The sequence below is a fragment of the Lissotriton vulgaris genome, chromosome 12 (assembly GCF_964263255.1).
Source record: "Lissotriton vulgaris chromosome 12, aLisVul1.2, whole genome shotgun sequence".
In the NCBI taxonomy this organism is placed as follows: domain Eukaryota; kingdom Metazoa; phylum Chordata; class Amphibia; order Caudata; family Salamandridae; genus Lissotriton; species Lissotriton vulgaris.
This window is the reverse complement of record NC_141700.1, coordinates 275,256,255-275,282,715: the sequence shown is the minus strand read 5'-3', so window position 1 is coordinate 275,282,715 and position 26,461 is coordinate 275,256,255. Positions and strand designations below refer to the sequence as shown.

The window sequence follows — 26,461 nt, the reverse complement described above, 5'->3', positions numbered from 1 at the left end:
AAAATAACACACACTCCTTCAGGAGAGCATCGTATAGTAGCCATGAAATACTTGAGCATATCAAGACCCACAATATTATCTGGTTTGTTTGGAGAAAGCAAAAATGGACATGGAGCAGTGAACTTATCAACATGGAATGCAAGTGGTTGTGACAGTGGGCTAAGGGAAGGCGTTCCATCGAACCCTATCGATGTAATGGTTGAGCCAGACAGGGGAGCCCTTGGAACCCATTGTTTAGATAAGGCACTACGAGTAGCTCCTGTATCAACCAGAAACTGATCCGTAGAACCCAAAACATGTGAGGTAACATAGGGACCCCTCTGATCTACTGGAACTTCAACTGATTCCTTACCCCATCCTAGGCAATCCTATGCATAAGCAGAATCTTGAACATCAGATGGCACATAGTCAAACATTTGATATTGGTTCTGTCTATCAAAAGTGTTAAACCCATCCTGTCCACGTGTATTAGCATCAAACCTGGCACGATCATTCGTGCTTCCTCTAGGCCCTGAATATCCTGAACAATTTCTCATTTGTCCCCGACCACGTGGGCACTGCTGAGCACATAGTACTGGACAATCAGAAATCCAATGTCCAAACTTCTTACAATACGCACACTGGTCAACAGACAAATTTGAATGAGTATAGGAAGGAAAAGACGAACCATAAGATCCACGTTCACCTCTATCATTACCTCGAGAAGGCGGACCATAAGCCTGAGCCAACATAACCTTCATTTTTAATTCTTTAGTCTTCTTATCCTCATTACCCTTTGCTTCTAATTCCTGGCATTCATAATACTGAGCCATAGTCAAAAGAGAAACCGGAGAAGCGGTAGTCCATGAACTCTCACAGGCCTTTAATCGACTAGCTATTCCTAGCAAAAGGTTTGTGACATATTTATTGACAAGCAGATGCCTACCCTTGTCATCTGTCAATGACTGGCCACTCAAATCGTGGAATGCCTCCTCAAAGCGTGTAAAGAAATCTGATTCATCTGCCTTTTGCTTACATGACGCTAACACAGTCCAATCTGTCTTTTTAGGAGGAATAATAGTCTTTAACTTAACTAATATAGCTGTAGGGAGATCTAAAATTAATTTACATGGTTTCTGTGCAGGCTCCCGCTCTACATCCATGTGTTCTATCTCTTTCCATAATGCCTCAAAGTTGCACAATCATCAACTTTACGCACAGTTCTCCACATGTCAGACAGCAATATCAAGTCGAAAAACAAATCAATATCAGGCAAAGTCATGGTACAAGAGCTAATAACACCCTCAACTTCCTCATAAAAAGCTGCTGGATTTTTACGCGGATCGGCAATTCAGTTTTAAGGGCCATAACATATGCTCTATTCCAAGGAGTGTAAACCCAATTATAAATAAAATAACCCTTCAAATCGGCAGAACTCTTATCATCATCTGTTCCCTCACCTCTTGGTGGAACATACAAAGGTGCGGCTTCCCGCATTGGTTTCGCATGAACTATCATAGTCTTATCTGTTCCGAGGATAGAAGCTTGTGTCACACCGGTCTGAAATGTTTGTGCAGCTGCGTCTGCTGCCTTTTTCTCCTCTCGCAAATGGACTGCCTCAACACGTAATTTAACCAAACTCCTGATTAAGGGTGGGCGGCCAGCTATGCTCCGTGCACGGAGTGCGCGTAGTGCCGTCTCCTACGCATTTTGCGTAGCGGGCATAGCCAGGCGGCACTACGCGCGCTCCGCAGACGGTGCGTAGCCGGCCGCCACCCGCCTCCCTCCCGCCCTCCCTAAATACTTAAATAAAAGGATAGAAAGCTTTTAAAAACACTTACCTTGTCCGCCGCGTCCCCGGGGCTCCCTCTCGCCGTCCCTGGATTCGCGCCGCCATTTCGGATACTAATGCGCATGCGCGGGCGGCCGCGCATGCGCATTTCTCACGAGAAATGCGCATGCGCATTAGTATCTGAATCGGTGGCGGCGCGAATCGCGGGACGGCGAGAGGGAGCCCCGGGGACGCGGCGGACAAGGTAAGTGTTTTTAAAAGCTTTCTATCCTTTTATTTAAGTATTTAGGGAGGGCGGGAGGGAGGTGGGCGGCGCGTAGTGGGGCTACGCGGAGTGCGCGGGTGGGCGTAGTTTTGTGCCCACTTCGCGTAGCTCCGCGTAGCCCCACTCCGCACACTACGCCCAGGATTACTCCTGATAGAGTCAGCCACCTGAGAAAAGAGAAAAAGACCATCAAGCATTTGCTTAAAATCATTTGCTATATCAACAGGCTCCAATTCCTCAGAATGTTTCCTAAACCATTCAACTACTTCTGCGGCAAACACCTCTGTAAAATATACTTGCTCCCTTCCCTGCCAATTCTTCATGTCATCTAAAAGTTCAGAGGCAGAGGCAGTATTACGGACGGCTTTGCGAGCAGCAGATCTAAGCTCAGCAGAACGCGCAGTGGTCAACATAGAACAAGTTTCTTGCGCTTTGTCCTAATCTGTAGAAGATTCCTCATTGGACTTACGAGGAGCGGAAGGGAAAATATACGGAGGTGGAGAACAATCTAATAACAAGAAATCATCTTGCGGTTTATTAAGGATAGGATAAAGAGGCTGCCTAACAGCCTATTGGCCAGTTACCTGTAAATGGCGCTCCCTATCCCCTCTCTCTCTTAGTTCTTTTGTTTCCTTGTTTTTTAACTCTAATGCTTTCGCATAAATGTTCTTTCGCTGTTCTTTTTCAAGCAAGGCTTGTTCACGCTTCATTCGTTCACGCACTTCTTTCTCCCACATTCGCACACAGTCAAACATATCTTGCTAGTCTTTCGCTTAAACATACATTGTTCCACATACTGAATCTTTCGCAAATCAAATGACCCATGCATAGGCCAACGCAACTCAGGATCTATTCGAGTATATTTATTCCATAACATGCTGTACATTATAGAAGAAATACCATACTTAATATACATGTCCCTATTAGGCGTCCCTTCCGGGGGGGGGGGAGGGGGGTTGTGCTTCATTGAGTCTCAAACTGGTACCTCTACAAAAGCAACACATCCTACGAAGTGTGCTGAAACCAGGCATGCCTGCAAAATATGCAGTATTATAATCAAAGTAGCGCTTAAGGTACTCTTCGTACGTTGCTCCGTTCAAATAAATTCAGACAGAGAAAAATCTCCTCATTACCTGCCTATATAAATTGCAATTTATATATACATACATACTAATCAAAAGATGGCCAACGCAAATCTAAGCCACAGTAAGTGTTACTAAACTACCTTACCAATCCCAGGCATCAAAACCAACAGGAAGTACCGCATAACGACTCTTATCAATCAAATGGTGTCCAGGTTCCAACTGCCAAGTTCTCAAAATTGACCAAATGGTCACTGCACGGCGAATCAACAGAAGAGATCTCAGTCGAGGACCGGCACCACCTGGATGGTCAGATCAGAAAGAAAGGAAAAACTCTGTGGTTGCCAAGACTCTGGTCTCCTCAGGCAGCGATTGCGTCCAAAGCGAGATTCCAATCCTTTGTTTCGACCAGTCCTTCGGGCATCCGAGTCGCCGATGAGCCCTGCGTTGGAGCGCCAATTTGTAGTAGTGGGCCTCAGCGAGGCCTACCAGTGCTAGGGGTTCGCCCTTCTCTGCACAGAGTCCACAGACCGTAGGAAGAAGTTGGCACAGAAACTGGAATAGAAAATACAAAGTTTAATAAACGTCATGAGGTGGAACTACATTCACACAGCACCCTTCGGTAATGTATGAAGTAGCACACCGAACAGAAGGAGCATGGTCCTTTTATACCCACACAGGGGCTCAAAAGAAGGCAGTACAAGTACAGAGGAAGGTTTTATGTACATATAAGGTCATATAGAAATGCACAGTCGAAAGTTAGGAGGAGTTAACAGTTTGCCAATGCTAGTAAACACATCCTGACAGTTACATACTACTAACAGCTTCAAGGACAGCTGCAAACTCAACTGAGCATGATGCTAAATATAGTTTGTTTCTAGGCAGATTACAAGAGCAGTCAACACTGAGGGAGGACAGACCAAATGGTGAGCACGTGGCAGCACATGGCAAATAAAATGGCTGCCAGAAATACAAAATGTATTCCACAAAATGGACAAGATAGCCTCTAAATACAAGATGGCTTCTGCTAACGCTAACCCAATCGCTGCCAATTTACAACACTATAATGCCTCTCATAGTAAGCTCACAGCGGGCTCTTTACTCCTTGCTCCTCGCAGCTTCTTGCTTGTGACTCGCAGCTCTCTCTCGTCACAGCTCGCTCGACTGCTCTGGGGTCAGAGGTCAGAGTATTACTTCAAACTGACTTCTTTTCGAGTCCGAATAAGGGTTACTTGTGTTCTGGTTCAGGGAGGACTTGGCCTGGCAGTTCGGCCTGGACTGGTACTGTAAATAGTTCACCAGATCCCTGTCCAAATGTATTTTGCTACTTGGTGTGTTTGCGGCTGTTGGAACACAAAGCTCTATATGAACCCATAATGTCCCCATAAATGGTCTCCATGTCATTCCAAGGTACTGCATAGATTCCCGCTGAATATATATTCTGTGTTAAACTTGCTAGGGAGTCAGTCCAGCACCCTATCTACTGCGTCTTGATCTTGCACTTGCTCATAACACAAATCAATGAAATAACACATTTGAGGCACACACCACATACTTGTTGGTTTCTTGATGCCACTTTTGCTCAGGTATTCATGTTCGGTTTCAAGCCTATGAGTATTCTGGCAGGAAATTCCAGTGAGTTGGGCCACCTACAGTACTCCATCTAAAACCAAACGTTATCTGTTTTTTTAAATTATTTGCAGCTAAATATGTAATCTCCTCGTGCCTGAATGGTGAGCTTCCTAAATTAGGCTATGATATGAAACCCAAAAATAGAAACAGTGCTTTTATATGGGCTACAACTCGACCACAGCTGACTTGTTATCCCGCACTTGTGTTTTCCAGGTGCACGTGCACTGGGTCTCGTTTTATAGGTTGGGCATTGCCCCCAGTACACTTGCAGAAGTATGGGGCAGCGTCTGTGGGCATAGTCGCAGCCTGGCCCGGCTAATCACCCTCCCATGACATGGCAGGAGCGTTAATGGTCCTCTCATCTGCACCAGTCTGTTCTATCCTCTTTCCACCAGCACCCAATATAGTTAGCCACCTGCAGGTGGTAAATGCGAGCTTTAATCTGCTCGGAAATGTGCATTTCATGTGTAATGAGACCTTAGGCATTCCCCATTCTGTGGAAATTAACTAGTAACTGCAAGGTAGTTCCACACAGTGCTGTGGTTTACTGGTGCTGAGACTGCCCTCCATCATTACCATGCAACTCGTCATCATGGCCCACATGGCCAACAATACCTGCCTTTCAGGAGCATAGATTTTGCAATAAGAATGTATCAAATGCCCTGTTTATTGCAAACATGTAATATAATCGACATATTACCTGTAGAAAGTAACTGCTGTGTTGTGCATAAAAATGTAATTGGCGATCCTGAAATACGTTTTTGTATTTGTTTGAACTTTTCAGTACATCGAGGGATATCCTTTGTAATTGCAGAAAAATAGGGTTTATTTTGAGAGCGTGTAGTATTACTTCATGAACAGTAGTAACTTGGTACTCACATTTCGCTTCTTGATGACCTTGAATGTCCTTGTAAACTAATTGCACTTTCACTAAAGACATCATGTGAAAATCTGAATTATGAATGTATTCCAATGACGAAAGGATGCTACTCTTCCTAATAGTGCCCCTGTCTTTTAATGTAGTTGAATCATGGTATGGCCCTCTTGTCTTGTGTTGTAATGGAAGTTCTTGTTTTTGGAAAGAGAACTGTCAATGGATGATCAGATAGCTCTACTCAAAGGAGCAGCCTTCGAAGTGTCCCAGATCCAGTGCAACACCCTTTTCGACGAAGAAGCGTTGTCCTGGAATTGTGGTGACATCTGCTACAGCATCGAAGACTGCTTGATTGGTGAGTCACACTTTTTTAAAGTTCTTTAAACAGTCTTCAGTGTTTCCCCAGTGTGATACAAGGTCAGCCATAGTTGAACTTTAAAAAAAATATTTGTTATGGTCACACCTTTGATATACAGTGTCCACTTAATGAACCCCACCATTTATTCATCCATGTATTCTACTAGCTGACTGGTGCTTCTATAGTATCGAGGTTACTCTTCCTCCTTTCCTTTCGTCTGTCTATTAGCAGGCCTGAGTAGGGGGCGGGGAAGAGGGGGAATGCCCTCCAGCAACTGATCTCTAATACTGCATCTGCTTTTTCAAATTTTTATACACCGTATCATTTTGATACACTCTTGCCCTCTTTTGTTCACCTTTCTTTGTTATAACGTTTTTAAATAGCGTTTCGTTATTATTTGTTCGTCATATAGACACACATTGTCCTATTGTGTGCTATGCAAAATGTTGCCAAGAGAATATGCAAATTACATGCAAAGTTACATTCAAGGCTGGGTTGGTGGGATACCAATGTCGACGTGTCTAGTGTGCCTAGATTTTAGGGCATCAGTTGAGTAGCAATGAACACGTTTCAGCATGATCCTGCTTTCAGAATGAACGTATATGGCGTTCTTTTCTGGGGGTAGGTAGGCTGTTAGGCAGTCTGGGTTCAGTGACGGAGAGGGTCACTAGATTCCTGAGTATGTAGATCTTGTAGGAATGGGTTTTAGGGTGAGGTTTGCATTCTGTGATTGTGTGGCACTTTCCTCAAGGTAGCTTGGTGTTGGGTGGGGCACAGAGGCCATTGTGAATGAGGAAGCCTTGGTTGAGCTGGGCTCTAATAGCCACTGAGAACCAGAACTGGTGCAGCAGAAGTGCAGTAGAAAGGCAGACTCCAGAGTGTATGCCCCTAGTGTCATATTTTTATGCGTCCAAAGTGTGTGTGTGTGTGTGTTTGGGGTGAAGGAGGTTACCAGGAGAGACAACAGTGTATGATGGTGCCATAGTTGAGAAGTGATGGATTAAAAAACCCGGCTCACATTGCCACTGTGCAGTTACATTTGGAAAGGAATCTGGTATTTCTTTCAAATGACCAGGTGAGTCAGGCCTTACATGGTGTTAATGCGAGGTTTCACAGGTGGGCCATTCTCTGTGAACCACCAAAAAGATTTAGATTCGGCCATAAAATGAGAATTTACTGGTTAGGAAGAGTTCAAGCTCACAAGTGATGATGGTGGATTTGGAAAACCAGTAAGCAACAAATCACCTAATTTTTGTGGGGCTTTATTTAAGGAACGGAAAGGACAACCGCTGCTCTGTGTTGGCTGGGTATTTTTCACCAGAGTGGCATATGGAACTTCAGTTGTTGTGTGTTGTTTGTGTATAAATATACAGAGACTAACTGAAACAACTCTTCGAATGATCTGTTTTTGAAAATAATTTCACATTTCATGATGTTTTTACATCTAGGTATGTATCGTTGCTTTTTGGTCAGGCTTATTCCCACACCGTGCACCCCAACATCATTTTATTTCCCTTTTTTTAGCACTTGTTTCTGTAATTGCCATTCTTTACTCTTCGTCCAGGCATTACTTCTGGCACAATTTGGTCCTCTTCCACCGCCCTCTCACTTCTCCTTAGTTTTCAGGAGGAACATAATTCAGTGCTTCCCTTGAATAATTTCAGCAGTTTTTGGTAACATCCATTGCCAAAAACATATGTTTTGTTTCATGCTCCATGTTTTGGCCATCTTTTATGAACCGCTGAATCCAAGGAGTTCCATAAAAATGAAATTTAAGTAGTTCATATTGTTAATGTGGTTATTATTTTTTTTATGACTTTTTGAACTTTAAAATATTTCATTTTGTTCAAGTTAAATTTGAAATTTTGAATTTTGTAGCAGGTTGTTGGGTATCTAGGGGAATAAGTTGGGAAGTAAATATTAGTTCAACAGATCCAAAAGAACTTTCCAGCTTGAATTGTAAAGAAACCTACTTTTCCTTAAGTATTAGTGATAACAGCTGTAGGGACATAAAGCATATCCAGACAATCCTTAAACAGTATGATAAACTGACAATACTTTAATGAGGTTTTATGCAATTTGGTTTTTGGCAAATAGTATATAATGGACTATAATGTACAGGAATTATTAAAGCCTTATGTCAGGTTGCCTGTACCTTATGTGATGCAACACTGGCCATGTTAGCCTAATGAGACAGAGCAAAACAATACTTTCCTTACACATTTATTAAATTTGCTCCCCAAATAACATGATTCAGCTGTTTCTAAAAACCACGAGAAGTACTGGGGACAAGGACTGCGATTTCGTGAAGCCCGAAGCTAGTGGGAATTAATTACGTTAAGTTGATTAAAAACCTTTAGAATGTTTTTAACTATGATAATTTTCTTGAATTCCAGTATTGCCGACTGATAAACTGTCAGTGCTTTTGTGAACGTTTGTTGAAGTTTAAAGGGCCTCTTATTCCTCTTTTTAATCTGTGTATTATTTCAAATCCTGCTCAGGACTGGTGAGGATGGACTGATGATTTTCTTAGTTTTTAAATAACTGTTTCTGCATGGGACAGTTTAATCTGTTTATTTAGTCAGCTGAGCCTTAAATCAGTCTAGGAACTCATGGAAAGACTCTTTGGGAGGATAGGTTTGTTTTAAAGCTTTAGTCCACCTCCAAAACTTTAATAGGTCAATCATTTTAACACATATCGCTCTTGTCTTTTGACACCTTGTCACTACATTATTTTAACCAAAATCTATATGCATTTATTTTGTGATCCAAAAAATGTTTAACCCTAAAAATATGCTTTGGTTCCCTGTGCACGTGACCATTTCTGTACCGATCAGCTTTCTCAGTTTGCCAAGCAGCTTATTCCTTTTAAAGACATAATCAAAGTGCAAAAACATTTCTGAACTCTCAATTTGAGCTTTCCGCTGCATTTCTGTGTAATATAAATGTTTCATATGTGTTAGACCTGTAGAAATGCTACTATTGGGCCTGAAACCCTAATCATGACACCCGCTTAAGTTGTTTTTTAAATAGGTTTCAGGCCTGCCATTGCAGCGTGCACATGCAGTTTTAAACAGCCTTTTCGACCTGGCAAAATAAAACTTTTGCCAGGCCTAAATCTTCCTGTACTCCCTTTTTACTACACATAAGTCACCCCTACGTTAGGCCCTAAACAGCCCATGTGGCAGGGTGCAATGTATTTAAAAAGTTGGATATGTACTTTTACGTTTTGCATGTCCTGATACTGAAAAATTCCTACATTCGTTTTTCACTATTGTGAGGCCTACGTCAACCATAGGATAACATTGAATTGCCTTATTACAATTAATATGTGATTACTTTTGCTTGGGAGCAGGCTGGAAATCATGTTTGGTGTCCAAGGAATTGTAAACTAAAAACTCTCTTTAATGGTAAGGTCTGATTTTTATTTTTTTTGTCACAATTTTAAAAATGCCACCTTTGGAAAGTTGCAAACACAACATGATGAACGGAGTGCTGAAACTTTTCAACAACTCACCCCAGTCACAGGCCTGGGCTTAATCTGTTGTTCTTTTGCTCACCATGCCACCCCAGTTTCGACCCAGCCATATGCAAATCAGTCTTGACCCTGCTCCCCATGGGAACAGTCCAGCCCGAATTACCAGGCCAGGTCTCCCTTAGAACGAAACAAGCGTCCTGGGACTGGTTTGGGGTGTCAACAGTCAGGCTAGCTTGAATCTAGTGGCACAGCGATATATATATATGTATATATATATATATATATATATATATATATATATATATATATATATATATATATATATATATATATATATATATATATCCAAGAGAACTCCACCACAAGAAAGAGCGATGGCCACAACTGGGGACAGGATTGGAGGCATTTATTTTCACATTTTACAGGCAAATGCATTTCGGCAATTGATTGCCTTCCTCAGCGCCACAAGTGTCTTGGGACCCTCCATCTTATGCCAAATGTTTGTTCTGCTACCTTCTATAGCCGATTGGCTGAAGCTCCGCCTCCGATGTTGCTGACCCCACCTGTTGTCAATCCGGGGGTAGTCCAGAACTGCAAATCCCAGAATGCAAGGCCTTGCATCCAGGTAAGTGGTGGAGTGAAGTGCAGACCCAAGGGTCGGACGGAGAAGCAAAATTGCGCAGATTGTGCCCAGTCTCACTTGTAGTGAAAACGGAAATGTCTCCTTGTGCCCCCAAACCGCTTCAGCTGCGATGTCCAAGTCTAATACTCCGTGGGGGCTACGGCACAATGCACGCCGCCCAATGCCAGGATAATATCCTGACAACCGCTTCTTCTCTCTTTGCACACCGTGGCGGACCCGGACAATCTAATACCTTGGAGGAACAACAATGCCGAAGCATTGCCAGAGTATGTCCCGGCCACAGGATGAAGCGTGGACCTCCGTACTGCGCCTCTGACACGCGCAGACAAAATCCAAGAGAACTCCTCCACAAGAAAGAGCGAAGGCCACAACTGGGGACAGGATTGGAGGCATTTATTTTCACAGGTTACAGGCGAATGCATTTCTGCAATTGATTGCCTTCCGCAGCGCCACAAGTGTCTTGGAACCCTCCCTCTTACGCCAAATGTTTGTTCTGCCACCTTCTATAGCCGATTGGCTGAAGCTCCGCCTCCGATGTTGCGGACCCCACCTGTTGTCAATCCGGGCGTAGTTCAGAACTGCAAATCCCAGAATGCAAGGCCTTGCATCCAGGTAAGTGGTGGAGTGAAGTGCAGACCCAAGGGTCGGACGGAGAAGCAAAATTACGCAGATTGTGTGCAGTCTCACTTGTAGTGAAAACGGAAATGTCTCCTTGTGCCCCCAAACCACTTCAGCCGCGATGTCCAAGTCTAATACTCCGCGGGGGCTACGGCACAATGCAGGCCGCCAAATGCCAGGATAATATCCTGACAACCGCAACCGCTTCTTCTCTCTTTGCACACCGCGGCGGACCCGGACAATCCAATACCTTTGAGGAACAACAATGCCGAAGCGTTTCCAGAGTATGTCCCGGCCACAGGATGAAGCGTGGACCTCCGTACTGCGCCTCTGACATGCGCAGACAAAATTTAAGAGAACTCCTCCACAAGAAAGAGCGAAGGCCACAACTGGGGACAGGATTGGAGGCATTTATTTTCACAGGTTACAGGCGAATGCATTTCGGCAATTGATTGCCTTCCGCAGCGCCACAAGTGTCTTGGAACCCTCCCTCTACGCCAAATGTTTGTTCTGCTACCTTCTATAGCCGATTGGCTGAAGCTCCGCCTCCGATGTTGCGGACCCCACCTGTTGTCAATCCGGGCGTAGTTCAGAACTGCAAATCCCAGAATGCAAGGCCTTGCATCCAGGTAAGTGGTGGAGTGAAGTGCAGACCCAAAGGTCGGACGGAGAAGCAAAATTACGCAGATTGTGTGCAGTCTCACTTGTAGTGAAAACGGAAATGTCTCCTTGTGCCCCCAAACCACTTCAGCCGCGATGTCCAAGTCTAATACTCCGCGGGGGCTACGGCACAATGCAGGCCACCCAATGCGAGGATAATATCCTGACAACCGCTTCTTCTCTCTTTGCACACCGCGGCGGACCCGGACAATCCAATACCTTTGAGGAATAACAATGCCGAAGCGTTTCCAGAGTATGTCCGGGCCACAGGATGAAGCGCGGACCTCCGTACTGCGCCTCTGACACGCGCAGACAAAATCAAAGAGAACTCCTCCACAAGAAAGAGCGAAGGCCACAACTGGGAACAGTATTGGAGGCATTTATTTTCACAGGTTACAGGCGAATGCATTTTGGTAAATAATTGCCTTCCTCAGCGCCACAAGTGTCTTGGAACCCTCCATCTTACGCCAAATGTTTGCTCTGCTACCTTCTATAGCCGATTGGCTGAAGCTCCGCCTCCGATATTGCTGACCCCACCTGTTGTCAATCCGGGCGTAGTCCAGAACTGCAAATCCCAGAATACAAGGCCTTGCATCCAGGTGTGTGGTGGAGTGAAGTGCAGACCCAAGGATCGGATGGAGAAGCAAAATTGCACAGATTGTGCCCAGTCTCACTTGTAGTGAAAACGGAAATGTCTCCTTGTGCCCCCAAACCGCTTCAGCCGCGATGTCCAAGTCTAATACTCCGCGGGGGCTACGGCACAATGTACGCCCTCCAATGCCAGGATAATATCCTGACAACCGCTTCTTCTCTCTTTGCACACCGTGGCGGACCCGGACAATCCAATACCTTGGAGGAACAACAATGCCGAAGCGTTGCCAGAGTATGTCCGGGCCACAGGATGAAGCGTGGACCTCCGTACTGCGCCTCTGACATGCGCAGACAAAATCCAAGAGAACTCCTCCACAAGAAAGAGCGAAGGCCACAACTGGGGACAGGATTGGAGGCATTTATTTTTACAGGTTACAGGCGAATGCATTTCGGCAATATATATATATATATATCTCATCGGAGCCTCCCATCGGCGGGTGTGTCATATGCAAATTGGAGAAGTGTTCAGCGGGTGCGCACACCGCTTCCGTTAAAGCCCCTGAAGAGAAGCAGATGGAGCTTCGAAACGCGTCGGGCAGATCCATTACGGAGCGGCGTCTACAAGCGTATCCCCGTCCTCACCTACACATAAATTAAGCTGCTGCTCGTGTGCTACTCAAGAGGTGGACAACCTGGAGCGACAATTTACACGCGGCAGTCCAGCCGCGGAGTATGCACCACCCCGTTACCCTTAGGGGTCACGGAAGTGAAACAGCAGCCGTACATGGAATCGAGGACGGGCCACTTGTGGGGTCCATACAGGACTTTGATTGTGTGCTTTCCGCACCACACTTCTCATAATGCACAGTCTCATCGGAGCCTCACATCGGCGGGTGTGTCATATGGAAATTGGAGAAGAGTTCAGCAGGTGCACACACCGCTTCCGTTAAAGCCCCTGAAGAGAAGCAGATGGAGCTTCGAAACGCGTCGGGCAGATCCATTACGGAGCGGCATCTACAAGCGGATCCCCGTCCTCACCTACACATAAATTAAGCTGCTGCTCGTGTGCTACTCAAGAGGTGGACAATCTGGAGTGACAATTTACACGCGGCAGTCCAGCCGCGGAGTATGCACCACCCCGTTACCCTTGAGGGTCACGGAAGTGAAACAGCAGCCGTACATGGAATCGAGGACGGGCCCACTTGTGGGGTCCATACAGGACTTGATTGTGTGCTTTCCGCACCACACTTCTCATAATGCACAGTCTCATCGGAGCCTCACATCGGCGGGTGTGTCATATGGAAATTGGAGAAGAGTTCAGCGGGTGCGCACACCGCTTCCGTTAAAACCCCTGAAGAGAAGCAGATGGAGCTTCGAAACGCGTCGGGCAGATCCATTACGGAGCGGCATCTACAAGCGGATCCCCGTCCTCACCTACACATAAATTAAGCTGCTGCTCGTGTGCTACTCAAGAGGTGGACAACCTGGAGCGACAATATATATATATAGGTAGTTATAGTTAGGACCTAGTTTCCAAAGCAAATCCACAACATTCTATTTGGAATAACTTTGGCGCCGGTCGACGAATCTTCGCGAAATTCTCCAAGAAGATGGCCTGCTCTGCTCCAGTCCATCCCTGAAAGTTCGGGGGTGATTTATGAAGCGGGGCTGAGAAAAAAGGGGGGTCCCAAAGCGTGTTTTCCCCATGCAATTTTCCATAGGGACCTTTAAGACGGGCTACAACCCGAACGCGGGAACGGAATTACACCAAATTTGGCAAACAGGTAGAGTTTGGTTCGCAGATGACGCTTTTTGTTAAATGGGGTAAATCCGTGCAGTAGTTCCTGAGAAAATTAAAAGTAAAATCCTAGATATATCTATGGACGAAGTACCGTCCGAGGATTATACCCGTACCCTTACGAGCACAAGCTGCATGCTAATTGGCTGTCAACTGTCTGTTAACATTCCAAACCAGGAAGCGTTGCAGCCATCTTGTATCTCGGTAGATCCGAGGCACAAGAAAACAGAAAAAGTAATGCGAAAAACAAGAAAAAGGGCAGGGTAGAAACACCCTGTCCCCCTAGGCCTGCTCAGGGGGTCCCACAAGGACCCCCAAGGCCAAAAAATTATTATTATTATTTTTTAAGTCGCGGGATATGCGTGGGATGCCCGTATCCCGTGAAAAAAGAAAAAAAACGGAAGCCCGCTTCATTGCTAATTAGCCCCCGAAGATGCCAAGTCCCATGGGCAATGTGTTTTATTATGATGGGTACTAGCCCACCAGGTACCTCCAGTAAGCGCCATGGAGCTGCGTTGCAGAGTGTTGTAAAAAGGGGCATGGCCTCTTAACACCTCTCTGCAACACAGCTCCCTGGCTCATACTGGAGGTACCTGGTGGGCTAGTTGGCCATACTTACAGTAACTTGAATCTCCTTCCATAGGATATCATTGCCTGCTATATAAAACCTGGGCGTCATGTTTGACTATAAACTCACCTTGGAATCTCAGGTCATGAAAACTGTGACTTGTTGTCTGGCCATTATTAGGTCACTGCGGAAGATTCTTCCTCTGCTACCATCTCATGCACATGCATTGATTGTGCGCAGTACTATTCTTAGTAGACTTGATTATTGCAATGCTTTGTTTCTTGAGTCTCCTAAATTCTTGCTTAACAGGTTGCAGAGGATTCAGTCAACTGCTGCCAAGTTGGCCCTGGGGTGGTTAGAAAGATCCGCTTCCTCGTCGGCCATGGCATAATTGCATTGGCTTCCACTGAAACAGAGAATCCAGTTAAAGTCTCTCTACATAGTGTTTAAAGCTTTGTATAGGTTGGTGCCTGTGTCTATGCAAAGAAAGTTTGAGTGGTATGCTCCCTGTGAGAAGCCTTCGCTCTTCCTCAGCAAGACTTGTAAAGATTCCCAGATTCAGGAGAGTTAGGGCAGTTGGTCGATCCTTTGGGATTGCTGCTGCCAAACTTTGGAATCAGCTCCCATTGGAGCTAAGACAAGTTAGTGATCTCCTTGTCTTTAGAAGGAGAATTAAAACCTGGCTTTTTCCTAAAACTTAGCTGGTTGTCGGTACTGGAGGACTCTTTTTCCTTTTTCTTAATTTGAGCCGTTAGCGCCAAGATGCCTTTTTGGTGATAGTGCGCTTTATAAATTAAATAAATAAAATAAATAAAAAAATATATAAAATAAAAAAAACAAATATTACAATTTCAATATTTAAATATTTTTTTTCAATTTATATTAAAAATATGTAATGTAATTTAAAAAATAAAATATCTAAAAATAAATAGTTTAAAACAATGTAGTAAATCAGTATAAAAAATATAACAATTAATACATTTAAAAATTATCATTTACAAAACCTTTGAAATTCACTGAAAAAACCATAGGTTTCAGCCACGTTATAGTTAGGAATTAGCATTTAAAAAGCCTTAGAAATTCACTGAAAAAAATCATAGGTTTCAGCCACGTTATAGTTAGGAATTAGCATTTAAAAAACCTTAGAAATTCACTGAAAAAACTATAGGTTTCACACATGTTATAGTTAGCTGGACATTTCACTCATCAGAACCATTGAAATGCCCCCGTTATAGTTAGTTCAGCTAACTATAACTCACGCGCCCGCATCCACTACTGATGACGTCACATATTACATCACTCATGACATGGTCAGTGACATCACTCATGACATCACTGATGACATCTCAAATGACATCACTGAGGACATCACTGATGACATAATCCTTGTGAAAGAGTGGCAGACCTCCTCTCACCCTAATATAACCTTTGATACACACATTGAAAAATAGAATCTAAAATTTTCAAAACAATGGAGATACCAATGCCAGTTAGAACAACCTATTCAGTAATTCCAAAATCTACATACACATCCACCCATTCACCAACAGTTCTTTATAGTCACTCACACATGTACTCACTCATCATATGTACTCATACACCTATAGGTCCTGTTACACACCTACACTAATACATAGAGTTACTCACACACATACTCACACATGCAAATAAAGTATGAAACATCCATTTGCTTACATATACAGCTATACACACACCACTACACTTACTTGTACAGAAATGTACACATACATACTCTCTTAAACAATCACTTATAGAAACACATACTTATTTATACAGGAACTCTTCCAATCTCTCACTCTCGTATATACTCACTTATATACATCAATACTCACATATATTAGTACAAAACATATGTACTTACTCATAAAGACACTATTGAGACAGCCATTAACTCACTAACACACCCATACACACACTCATCCACCCATACAGTCCTGTACATATGCTGTCTTCAAAACACGTACAAGCAGTGATTCACTCATTCATGCATCTATGCGCTAAGTAATATACCCCACCGAACCATACAGACACTCATACTGATACTCAAAAAACCAACTAATAACCCATATACACACTCATGTAGCTACTCACCAACCAATGCAGCCACTTATACACAAAGTGAGACACTGATACAGATATTTAAATATTTAAACATTACTCGCTAATACATGTATTCACTAAGATGCACTTAATAAGGCAGTTATACAATCAGTTTTACCAAAAAAACATCCATTTAGACATCTATTTACCCTTCCATCGACCTTTAGATATACATATATAAAAAATATGTATTTTTCAGAAAGACACACATTCACTGGATTATGTCATCAGTGATGTCATCAGTGATGTAATTTGAGATGTCATCAGTGATGTCATGAGTGATGTCACTGACCATGTCATGAGTGATGTAATATGTGACGTCATCAGCAGTGGATTGCGGGCCCACAAGTTATAGTTAGCTGAACTAACTATAACGGGGGAATTTCAATGGTTCTTTATGAGTGAAATGTCCAGCTAACTATAACATGTGTGAAACCTATGGTTTTTTCAGTGAATATATATATATAGGTGAGCAAGGTCTCCGTAGAGACCGAAACGCGTTAGGTTTTGCTGGATGCTGAAAATAAAGAAAGAAAATTGCTAATCAACTTTAAACCCGGTGTGGTTTCTTGATCTTGACACACGGGAGTGCACGAGGAAAAACCTTCCCTCGGAAAAACTGAATAATTTGATCGCAGCGGGTCCTGCTGCGCCTCGCGTGCACCGCCTTAGAGCGCCCGAGAGCCTCCGCATCTGGGCCAGACGGAATCGATATATATATATATAAGAGTTGCCCCTAGATGGGAATGCACTTACAGGTAGGAATTAATGCCAACGCAAGGGCGCGAGCCGCGAACAAAGTCCTTTTCCTGCCAGACGCGTAACTCAAGTTATTGCAATCCATTGTAGGAAAGTGGGGGACGGCTGCTGCTACTAAAGCTTCTACTTACCTGGAACTTCATGTACCACCATGCAATTTGTGCATACGCCCCCGAGGAGGGCGGAACTATGAACTTAAGTGTCGCGAAAAACGAAATGCAGCTGGTCCTGCTTTCCACATGCCTGCCAGTGATCAACGGAGACAGACTCCAGAAACGCGTTTGGCAAAATGGGTTTTAAATTACGATGCTGTATGAAATGTGCTGGATTTGCTGCAGCCTCCTGAATAAAGTATGGTGAAAGGAACGTCGTGTGTGGCACTTCACTTGATGAGCAGCTTTTGTTGGATATATATCTATATATATATATACATATATATATACATATATATTTTTTTTCACTGAAAAAAACATAGGTTTCAGGGACATTATAGTTAGTTGGACATTTCACTCGTACAAAACCAGAGAATTTCGGCCGTTATAGTTAGTTGAGCTAACTATAACTCGCGCCCCTGCAAAGCACTGCTGATGACGTCACATATTACATCACTGATGACATGGTCAGTGACATCACTGATGACATCTCAAATGACATCACTGATGACATTATCCAGTGACTGACTGTTTCCAAAGAGTTTAAAATCTGTTTTATACATGTATATGCCACGGTATATTGAAGAATGAGTGGGTATATGGGTGTCTGAATTAATGATTTAATAGGTGCATGACTGACCGTATAAGTGAGTGATTAAAAGTGTCTTACTAATACATTGGTGACTGGCTAATCTGTATGAATGTCTCTATCAGTCTGTCAGTTGGTGTGTAAGTGTCTCCTTGGGTTGGTGATTAGCTATATAAGTATCTATATATGGCTTTTTGATGCGTTGGCGGAGTATGTAAATGGGTGTCTCAGGGTCAGTGTGGGTGGGTGGTGTATGTGTGACTCCCTGTATGAATGTGTGAGTGGGTAATTCACTGGGTGTATGGGGTCAAGAGTGTTCAGTGGTACATGTGTGAGCAACTACATATGTGAAAGGTAGTATATGTGAGTGTTAGAGTATAAATAGTGATTATATGTGAGAGTGAGTAATTGTGAGAGTAGATGTTTAGATGAGTGTGTGCTTGTGTCAGTGATTGCAAAAGAGAGTAAGTATGTGTTAGTATCTGTGTGAATAAGTGAGGTGGTGTGTGTATAACCATGTAGGGGAGTAAATGGGAGTGTCATTGATTCTTTGCACTACTGACTAGCTGTGTGAATAACTCTGTTGTTAAGTGGTGGCGTGTGAGTATCTATATGGGTGTATGAGTACATATGATAGTAGCTGTATTGATGTGTGACTGCATTTAGGAGTGACTGTATGGATGAGGGTGTAGATGTGTGTGTAGAGCTATGAATCAGTGATTGGGTATGTAGTAACTGGTATTGGTGTGTCTATGCTTTCGAGAATAGCAGCCTGTATTTTAGAGTGGATGTACTAAACGTTATATTAGTCTGTGAAAAGGTGCATCAGATTTTCACCTGAATGATGTAATCAGTGATGTCATCAGTGGTGTCAATTGAGATGTCATCTGTGATGCCATCAGTGATGTCACTGACCATGTAGTGAGTGGTGTAATATGTGTAGTCATCAGCAGTGCATTGCGGGGGCGCAAGTTATAGTTAGCCTAACTCTAACAGCCGATTTTCTCTGGTTTTGTACGAGTGAATTGTCCAACTAACTATAACGTCCCTGAAACATGTTATTTCCGTGAATTTCTAAGGTTTATAAATGCTAATTTCGAACTGTAACATCCCTGAAACCTAAGTTTTTTCAGTGAATATATATATATATTCTACCTATCCCTTAAAACAAGGATGACAACGACGCTTGTGGATACTTTCATATTTTATTGTCTAGCCACCATCAAACGCGTTTCGGCTGTACACAGCATTGCTAACTCATCGGTGAGCAAGGCTGTGTACAGCCGAAACAAGTTCAATGGTGGCCAGACAATACAATATAACAGTATCCACACGCGGCTCTTCATCCTTGTTTTAAATGAGGGGTGGAATTGTCACGGACCCTCTCTTTTGAGGTCAGTTGAGGCGACACGCCCTTTGATTTTGAGTAACAGTAGTAATTCATGCGAGCATAATGCGAATTTATATATATATGTATATTATATATATATATATATTATATATATATATATATATATATATATATATATATATTATTTTATGCTTAAGATGTGTATAGGTCGATGCATAGTCTTCATAAACTTTATTTGATTATATGGTTTTGGGCCTCTGTTTATTTTATTTACTTATCACAATATGTAAACATGACCATAACAATTATATCTATAAGTGCTTCACTATCCAAATATTGAGGAAAACATGAACATAATATAATTATAAAAAATACATAAAAATGCACTAATAAGCTAGCTTTTATGTACAGCAACACCTGAAAGATTGAATTTCCATCCTTCTAAGCGTGCATTCTAAGTGTGCACCTATTGAACTTCATGCACTACAATTTTACATCTCTATTATTTTCCTCATACATTTGTACCCTTGTATCTGTATATTTATTATTTTATTCCTACTGTAGAAAGAAAGATAAAAAATCTTAAACTTCCTCCAATGCACTACTCTGTCTCATCCTATACGTTTCTCAATATATCCTCTATCTCCACCCTCTGACTTGCCCCATACCTCATTCTACTACTATGATCTCCCGAAGATCCTTTCTTGACTCTTCCAACTCTAGTCCTCATTGACTCACCCTAAACCTCATTCTACTACTATGATCTCTATATAACCCCTCCTTGACTTATTCCAAACCTCATTGTATTGCTATGATCTCTAAAATAACACTTCTTAGACTCTTCCCTCCTGTATAGCTCCTTTAACTCATCCCAAACCTCATTTTGCTACTATGATCTCCCTAATAACGCTTTCTAGACTCATCCCTCCTCTATCCCTCCTTAATCCTATTCAATCAAACTAACCAGCTCACATGTCCACTGCTCAAATTAACAACTAATATTTCCCTATACTAATCCACAACTAATCCTTTGGGTTTCGGAGTAGCGAGCTACTCGCCGAAAAGCATTTCAACACCTCGTCAGGGGTAGTAAGTACTATATAAATACAATTACAATATTACGCCACAATATACAAACATATATAAAGTGATCTATATTTTACAAAAAATTTGATATAATTCTGTTTGTCCAAAAGCGGAACTCTCAATTAAATATGATACTTACGTTGATCTGGATGATGCAAAAAGTCTAATTCGGGACTGCTGTTAATCGGACCTGTGACTTGCGGCAGGTCTCAGTTGGAAGCACATAACTCAATGAGCTATTTTTCCAGCTAGAACGAATGTTACATGCCCCATTACAGCAACAGAATCCTTTCAAAAGTAGATGAATGAAAGAGATCATGTGTATAGATCTATCTTCCAAATGAAAGCTTTCTAACAGTGGTCAGCTGCATTTATTTTAAAATATAGTAACTTAACCCTTTTCTTTTCTTTTCTGAATCTCTTGACATCCTAGTTGGGATTCAACAGATGTACTTGGATCTTGCAATCAAGTTTAACGTGAACCTGAAGAAGCTGAAGCTGCATGAGGCTGAATATGTATTGATGGAGGCCATTGCCCTTTTTGCACCTGGTGAGTTATGCAGTTGTTGGTAAGGGGATGTCAACCAGTGGCAGCCACAGTGAGTAAAATATTGTGATAATGGCGGGTTGCAGGAAAATGAATATTTGAAATTTCTTTGGGGGACAACAGGAAATATATCCTTCACAACATTGTTCCTCTATATCTCTGCTTTGACGGATCCTAACTATAGTAGTCTGATGGTGGATATTTTTGTTGGCTGTATTTAGTAAATGAGCAATTTGAGCTGGAATTTCATGTAAGACTTGTATCTGAACATTTCTACTTTATTGGTATGGGAGTAGGAGGACTGTCATTAAAATTATAGATTCAATATATATATTTTATAGGGAGCTCAAAGAATGATGCTTTAGGAATGCGGTATCAGGCCTGTGGACCATAAAGCAATCCATCCATTTATATAGTGCATGCTGCTTCTTTGCCCTTCTCTCATATGCTGTGATGTTTGTCTAATAATATAATGTTCTATTTTACCAGAGAACTTGTAATGATATCCCCGTGTAAGTGTGGCAGGCTTTCAAAAACCTGTATCCCGAAACAAAATGGATGAAGAGATTCAAGTTTATGACCCATCCTGATTTGTAACACATTTGTACTACATTTCTGGATGATAGACTTGCTAGACAAAGATGGCATTGTGAAATTAGGCCTTTGAAAATAATTACCTTGTTGATGTGGAAGGTGACATGGGATTGCAAAATATGACAATTTGGAAAGGTGGTGTATTGTCCGGCGAATATGGAGATATATGACTTTCTCACAAAAGGGTGAAGTGCTGGGACATGCAGTGTACATTGAACTGGAGGGTTTGTTACTGATTGTGAGTTTGTATCATTGCTGGTTCCACTGGTGGCTAGCTTTAGGGGAAGATGGAAGGGAGAAACAGGCACATCAAAGACAGAATCAACAGCAGCCACAGACTGCTGCAGTAACTTGTGGACTGGATATTTTACTGCCAACAACTATTTGTTTGTGGGACATTTTCTCTCCTGTCCCAGTACATACCGGCAGTTGAAGTGTGTTAACGAGTGCTGTCTTACCTCACATGTTACAGCTGACCACAACCTACACTGGCCTTTGGTCACATGTTTTGTTTTGGTAAGTGAGGCCCTAACCTACAAAAAGCGGGGAGAAAACATTTGGGAGATTGACTTTGAATTTCCATTACAATGTGTTATTCAACCCAGGAACAGTGTGCTTTGCTCCCTTCTCCTGCTCAGCCCTGAATCCTTTTTAGAACTGCAACACATCACACTTCCTAATAGGTCATTAACAATGTAAGTCCTTTCATCCCTCGTTCCAGATTATCTCCTTCACAACTTGACTCTAAAGTCGAATTGATCCATTTCAAAACAACGCACTGTAATAGGTATGTGTGGCTATAGGGAATGGGGTGTAGGGTCTGCCCCCATTTGCTTCAAGTACCTCTACCACACCCCAGCACTGAATGTGCCCAATGATGGAAAGCCCAGACAACATGCTGGCTACTTGTTAAAAGGCCTGGTGCCACTCCTCAAGAGGCACTTTCTGTGTGCTGGTGTGAGTGTATCTATCAAAGTATGGTGGTTGAATGCTCAATTGGACAATAGACATATTATTAAAGTGTTTGTAGTGTGAATATCAGGGCATTCTAGACAACACCTTTGCAGAGGAGGCTGTTGTTCAGCATATAAAATATTACCTGGTAATACAAAGCAACTAAGAGATGAACTTTGGTCTGTGCATGGGTTCAAAAATCTGGGATGTGATCGTTCTTGGCCTTAAAGTTATATAGCCTTATGATATAGCCTTGGTACAGGATGCTGTTTCCCTGGATATAAAGCAATCCTTCATTGCATTGGGCTGTTTCTTGATGTTGGACCTGGCCCTCTCTGCGGGGTCATCCCCAAATATTTGCCTTCATCCCGCCTGTTTTCTAAATTTCATTTTACTTCGTCTTAGGACTGCACTTTACCACTGCTAATCCATGTAAAAGTGTGTGTGCTCTCTCCCCTAAACATGGTAAAATTGGCTTGCACCAAATTGACACTTTTCCTTTACTTATTAGTTCCTAGTAGAGTGGTACTCCATGTACACAGGACCTGTAAATTAAATGCTACTGACGGGCCTGCAGCACTTAATGTATCACCAACTTAAGTAGCCATTCAAAACATGTCTCAGGCCTGCCATCTCTACCTGTTTGTAGTTTTAGAGTGTCAATTCGACTTGGCAAAATAACCCTTTGCCAGGTCTAAACCTTCCTGTTTAATATATATACATCACTCCTGATGTAGGCCCTAGACAGCCCTTGAGGCAGGGAACAATGTATTTAAAAGGTTGGACATGTACTTTTAAGTTTTACATGTCCTGGTAGTGAAAAAACTCTTAAATTTGTTTTTTTCATTACTGCAAGGCCTACTTCTTTCATAGGATGACTTTGGGTTACATTATTAAATTTAATAACTGAAAACGTTTGTTTGGTAACAGGTAGAAATGTTATGTTTAGTCTCTAAAGATTTTTGTTAAAGATATGTTTATTGGGATTTTTCATTTTATGTAACATCACAGTAGCAGATAGTTTTTCAGTATATATGCCTTCTAACACTCAAGCACCCTCATGGAATGCACCACACATTGTGTAAAAGCCAGGCAATATGGATGAGTAAATACAGTAAATGTCAGCTTAGGTTCAAATCACTTATACATACTTCCATTGTGCCCCAACAATCTGAAGATCAACAGTGCTAAACTTGTGTCTTTCCCATACCCCATATTCGGCTTATCTGGGTGTGTTATTCAATAGGCACTAAATGTCTGCATGCATTGTGTGTCTTGGACTATATAAATGTAGGCCAATGGTAAAATGGGGAACTTGGAGAAACCATAATAAAATAAAATAAACAGTTACTAGACAGCTTATCAACTATGCCTCCGGGTCTAGAGGGGGGCCGGCATCAGCCAGTCCATAGGGATGTATGTATATGTGTTATCATCTGTTAACAACCGTCAAATCTTTTGGGTCTTATGGTGACAGTGACCATCAGGTCTGTGTGCAGGGGAGTGGGTAGAGAACAGTAGTGGCTGCACCGTAAGTGTGGGTAGCCTGGGTTTGTCTTGCCCATAATTCATAATGGCGTATGCCCCGGGTCTCTGTTACTCATTCACCAGTGCAACTATCCCCATGCATGTCTCCCTCCATGGCAAGCCCCCAGGGGCTCCCCACATCCTCACCAGGGTTGTTGGGTCCCAAGTCTATGTTGTCCCTGGATTTTCCCAGCTAGTGAAGATCTCCAGCCACTGTTCGGCCAATGGATGTCTGCGCAGTCCTTGCGCATCCTCCCTCATAAGTGCCTGTTCCTCCACCCCTGCCCAGTCTAGTCTCTAGCTCCGGTCTTCTGTCTGATTTCTATGACGTTGCTATTCTATGGCGAGCTAAGGCCAGTACCAGGTCAATGAATCTAGACCACCCTTGCCGTGCCCTCGGTCTGAGAACGCCGTCCCAAGAAACAGATTTGTACATACAGGTGCGCCCCGGGGTGGTCTGAAGCTGCTGTAGTATCAGGGTCCAAAAGGACTGTTGTACTTGGCATCCCCAAGTCATATGGCAAAAGCCAGCGTCAAGCACTTGACAGATTGGACAGCTTTGAGGTTCTCCCCCATGTATGATCTGTAGTCTGTGTGGGATAAGGTACATCAGGTGTAGATTAGCCATATATATTTTAGACTGATCTTGCGGGAGACCTTCTTGTGGTACGCTCTTACCCTTTACCATTTTTTATCCGCGATATTATGTCCCAGTATTGCTTCCCAACGAGCCCTCAGTCTCTAATGGTTTCCACCCGATCTCATTCAGCGCTTGGCAGAACCAATTACACTAAGTGTTGTGCAGAGCCAATTGACAGCAGGAATTGAAGGACCATTTGGGTTTTTCCAGCCCATCGGCCCACAGGTCTACGAACGTCCGTGCTAGTGCTTCTTAGGTCAGGAATTGACCTCTGGGTGTGGGGTGGTTATCCAGTAAGTCCTCTAATAGGACTAGGGCTCCTAGCAGAAAACAATCTCCAACTGTTCTGGTCCCCACCTTTTGTCCACTCTAAGAGTTGGGCAGCAGTGAAACATGTGACTGGGTCTCTGTGAGGGAGGCCCAGCAGCGGCAGATTTGGTGCATACAGGGAGGCCTCTGGATTTGCACAAGACATCAACATCAACACTGCAATGCCACTCGTAATAGTGCACTAGGTTGTGGAATAAATACCTCCAGGCAGAGCAGGTGGACCAATGAAAGTCCCTGATATAGAGTTTGTCCCAAGTGGTCCAATGCATGTGCATCAGTGTAATCTAGCCATCTAGCTACCCATTGCAACTGTGCCACCAGAAAGAAGAGCTCAAATTCCGGCTGTCCCAGTCTTCTAGCATTTGGCGGAAGTCTCGCGATTTCCAGGGAGACTCTATGACAACCGTCATCCCATATCAGGTCGCGAAGGAGGGCATTAGGTGTTTGATCCACGTCACATGTATCTTAACCGGTAGGTTCGTAAAAAAGTATAATGAGCGGGGGAGCATCACCATCTTGGCGAGCGAGATACAAGCCAAAAGTGTCAGGCGCAAATACCTCCAAAAGGTCACACTTGACCAAAGGGACCAGAGAGCTGTTTCAAGTTCCTTTCTCGAATCTCATACAGGTCATGGTACACCCTCTCTCCCAAATATTTAATGTTGTGAGGGACCCTATGAAGTCCTACGCAAGATCCAGTGGCCGAGGGGTCCCCCTTATGCACCAAAATATACATATCTTAGTCCCAAAATCTTCCAGGAGCTGAGAGTCCCTCTTCACTCCAGCTGATCCATCCATCAAATATAGTAGGAGAACGTCAGCGTAGAGTGAGATAAAGTGTTCATGGCATCTATTACTACACCAGTACCCCTGCCCTCATTCCAGAACAGTTCCTCCAATGGCTCTATGCCCAATGTAAATAGCAGGGAAGACAGTGGACAGCCCTGCCTGATTCCCCTAAATATTCCGTATGCGGTGGAAAATGTAGAACCAGTCTTCACTCGGGCTGTCTGATCTGCATAAAGGAGGGAGATCCATTTAATCCAGAACTCTCCCAACCCCATCTTGTTCATAACCTGTAGGAGAAAGTCCCACTGAATGGAGTAAAAGACCTTCTCAAGGTCTACTGACGTGATCCCACGGAAGCGGTGTAAATTTTATATTTATTCACAATATCACCAATATATCATAAACCAAATATGCACAATAATTTTCTATAACCAAGAGTTTGGGCCCATAGAAACTTTATAACCACTTACAAATCATGAGGTCCTCCGATAGATCTTTGTAAGAGCTAATAGGGACTCAGATAATTAGAGACGGATGCTATTTTCTTCATGAGGACCTGTAATGAAGAAAATGCCTATCCAACAACAATAGTCAAAATACGTATCATGTCAATAAAACACATCAATAAAGACAATCTCTGTGCATTATCAAGGTACCTTTATCAGAATCATCAATTAGGAATGG

At 42.9% G+C, this 26,461-nt stretch overlaps 1 protein-coding gene across 2 annotated transcripts in view; it reads left to right on the top strand.

Moving 5' to 3' along the window:
- NR1I3 (nuclear receptor subfamily 1 group I member 3) overlaps positions 1-26,461 on the top strand; it is an 832,555-nt gene that overhangs the window by 511,542 nt on the left and 294,552 nt on the right. For both annotated transcript variants that reach the window (XM_086945035.1, XM_086945036.1), the window contains exons 6-7: positions 5,834-5,979; positions 20,830-20,946. In XM_086945035.1, the coding sequence (XP_086801161.1) occupies positions 5,834-5,979; positions 20,830-20,946 (263 nt within the window). The remainder of the gene's footprint in view (positions 1-5,833; positions 5,980-20,829; positions 20,947-26,461) is intronic.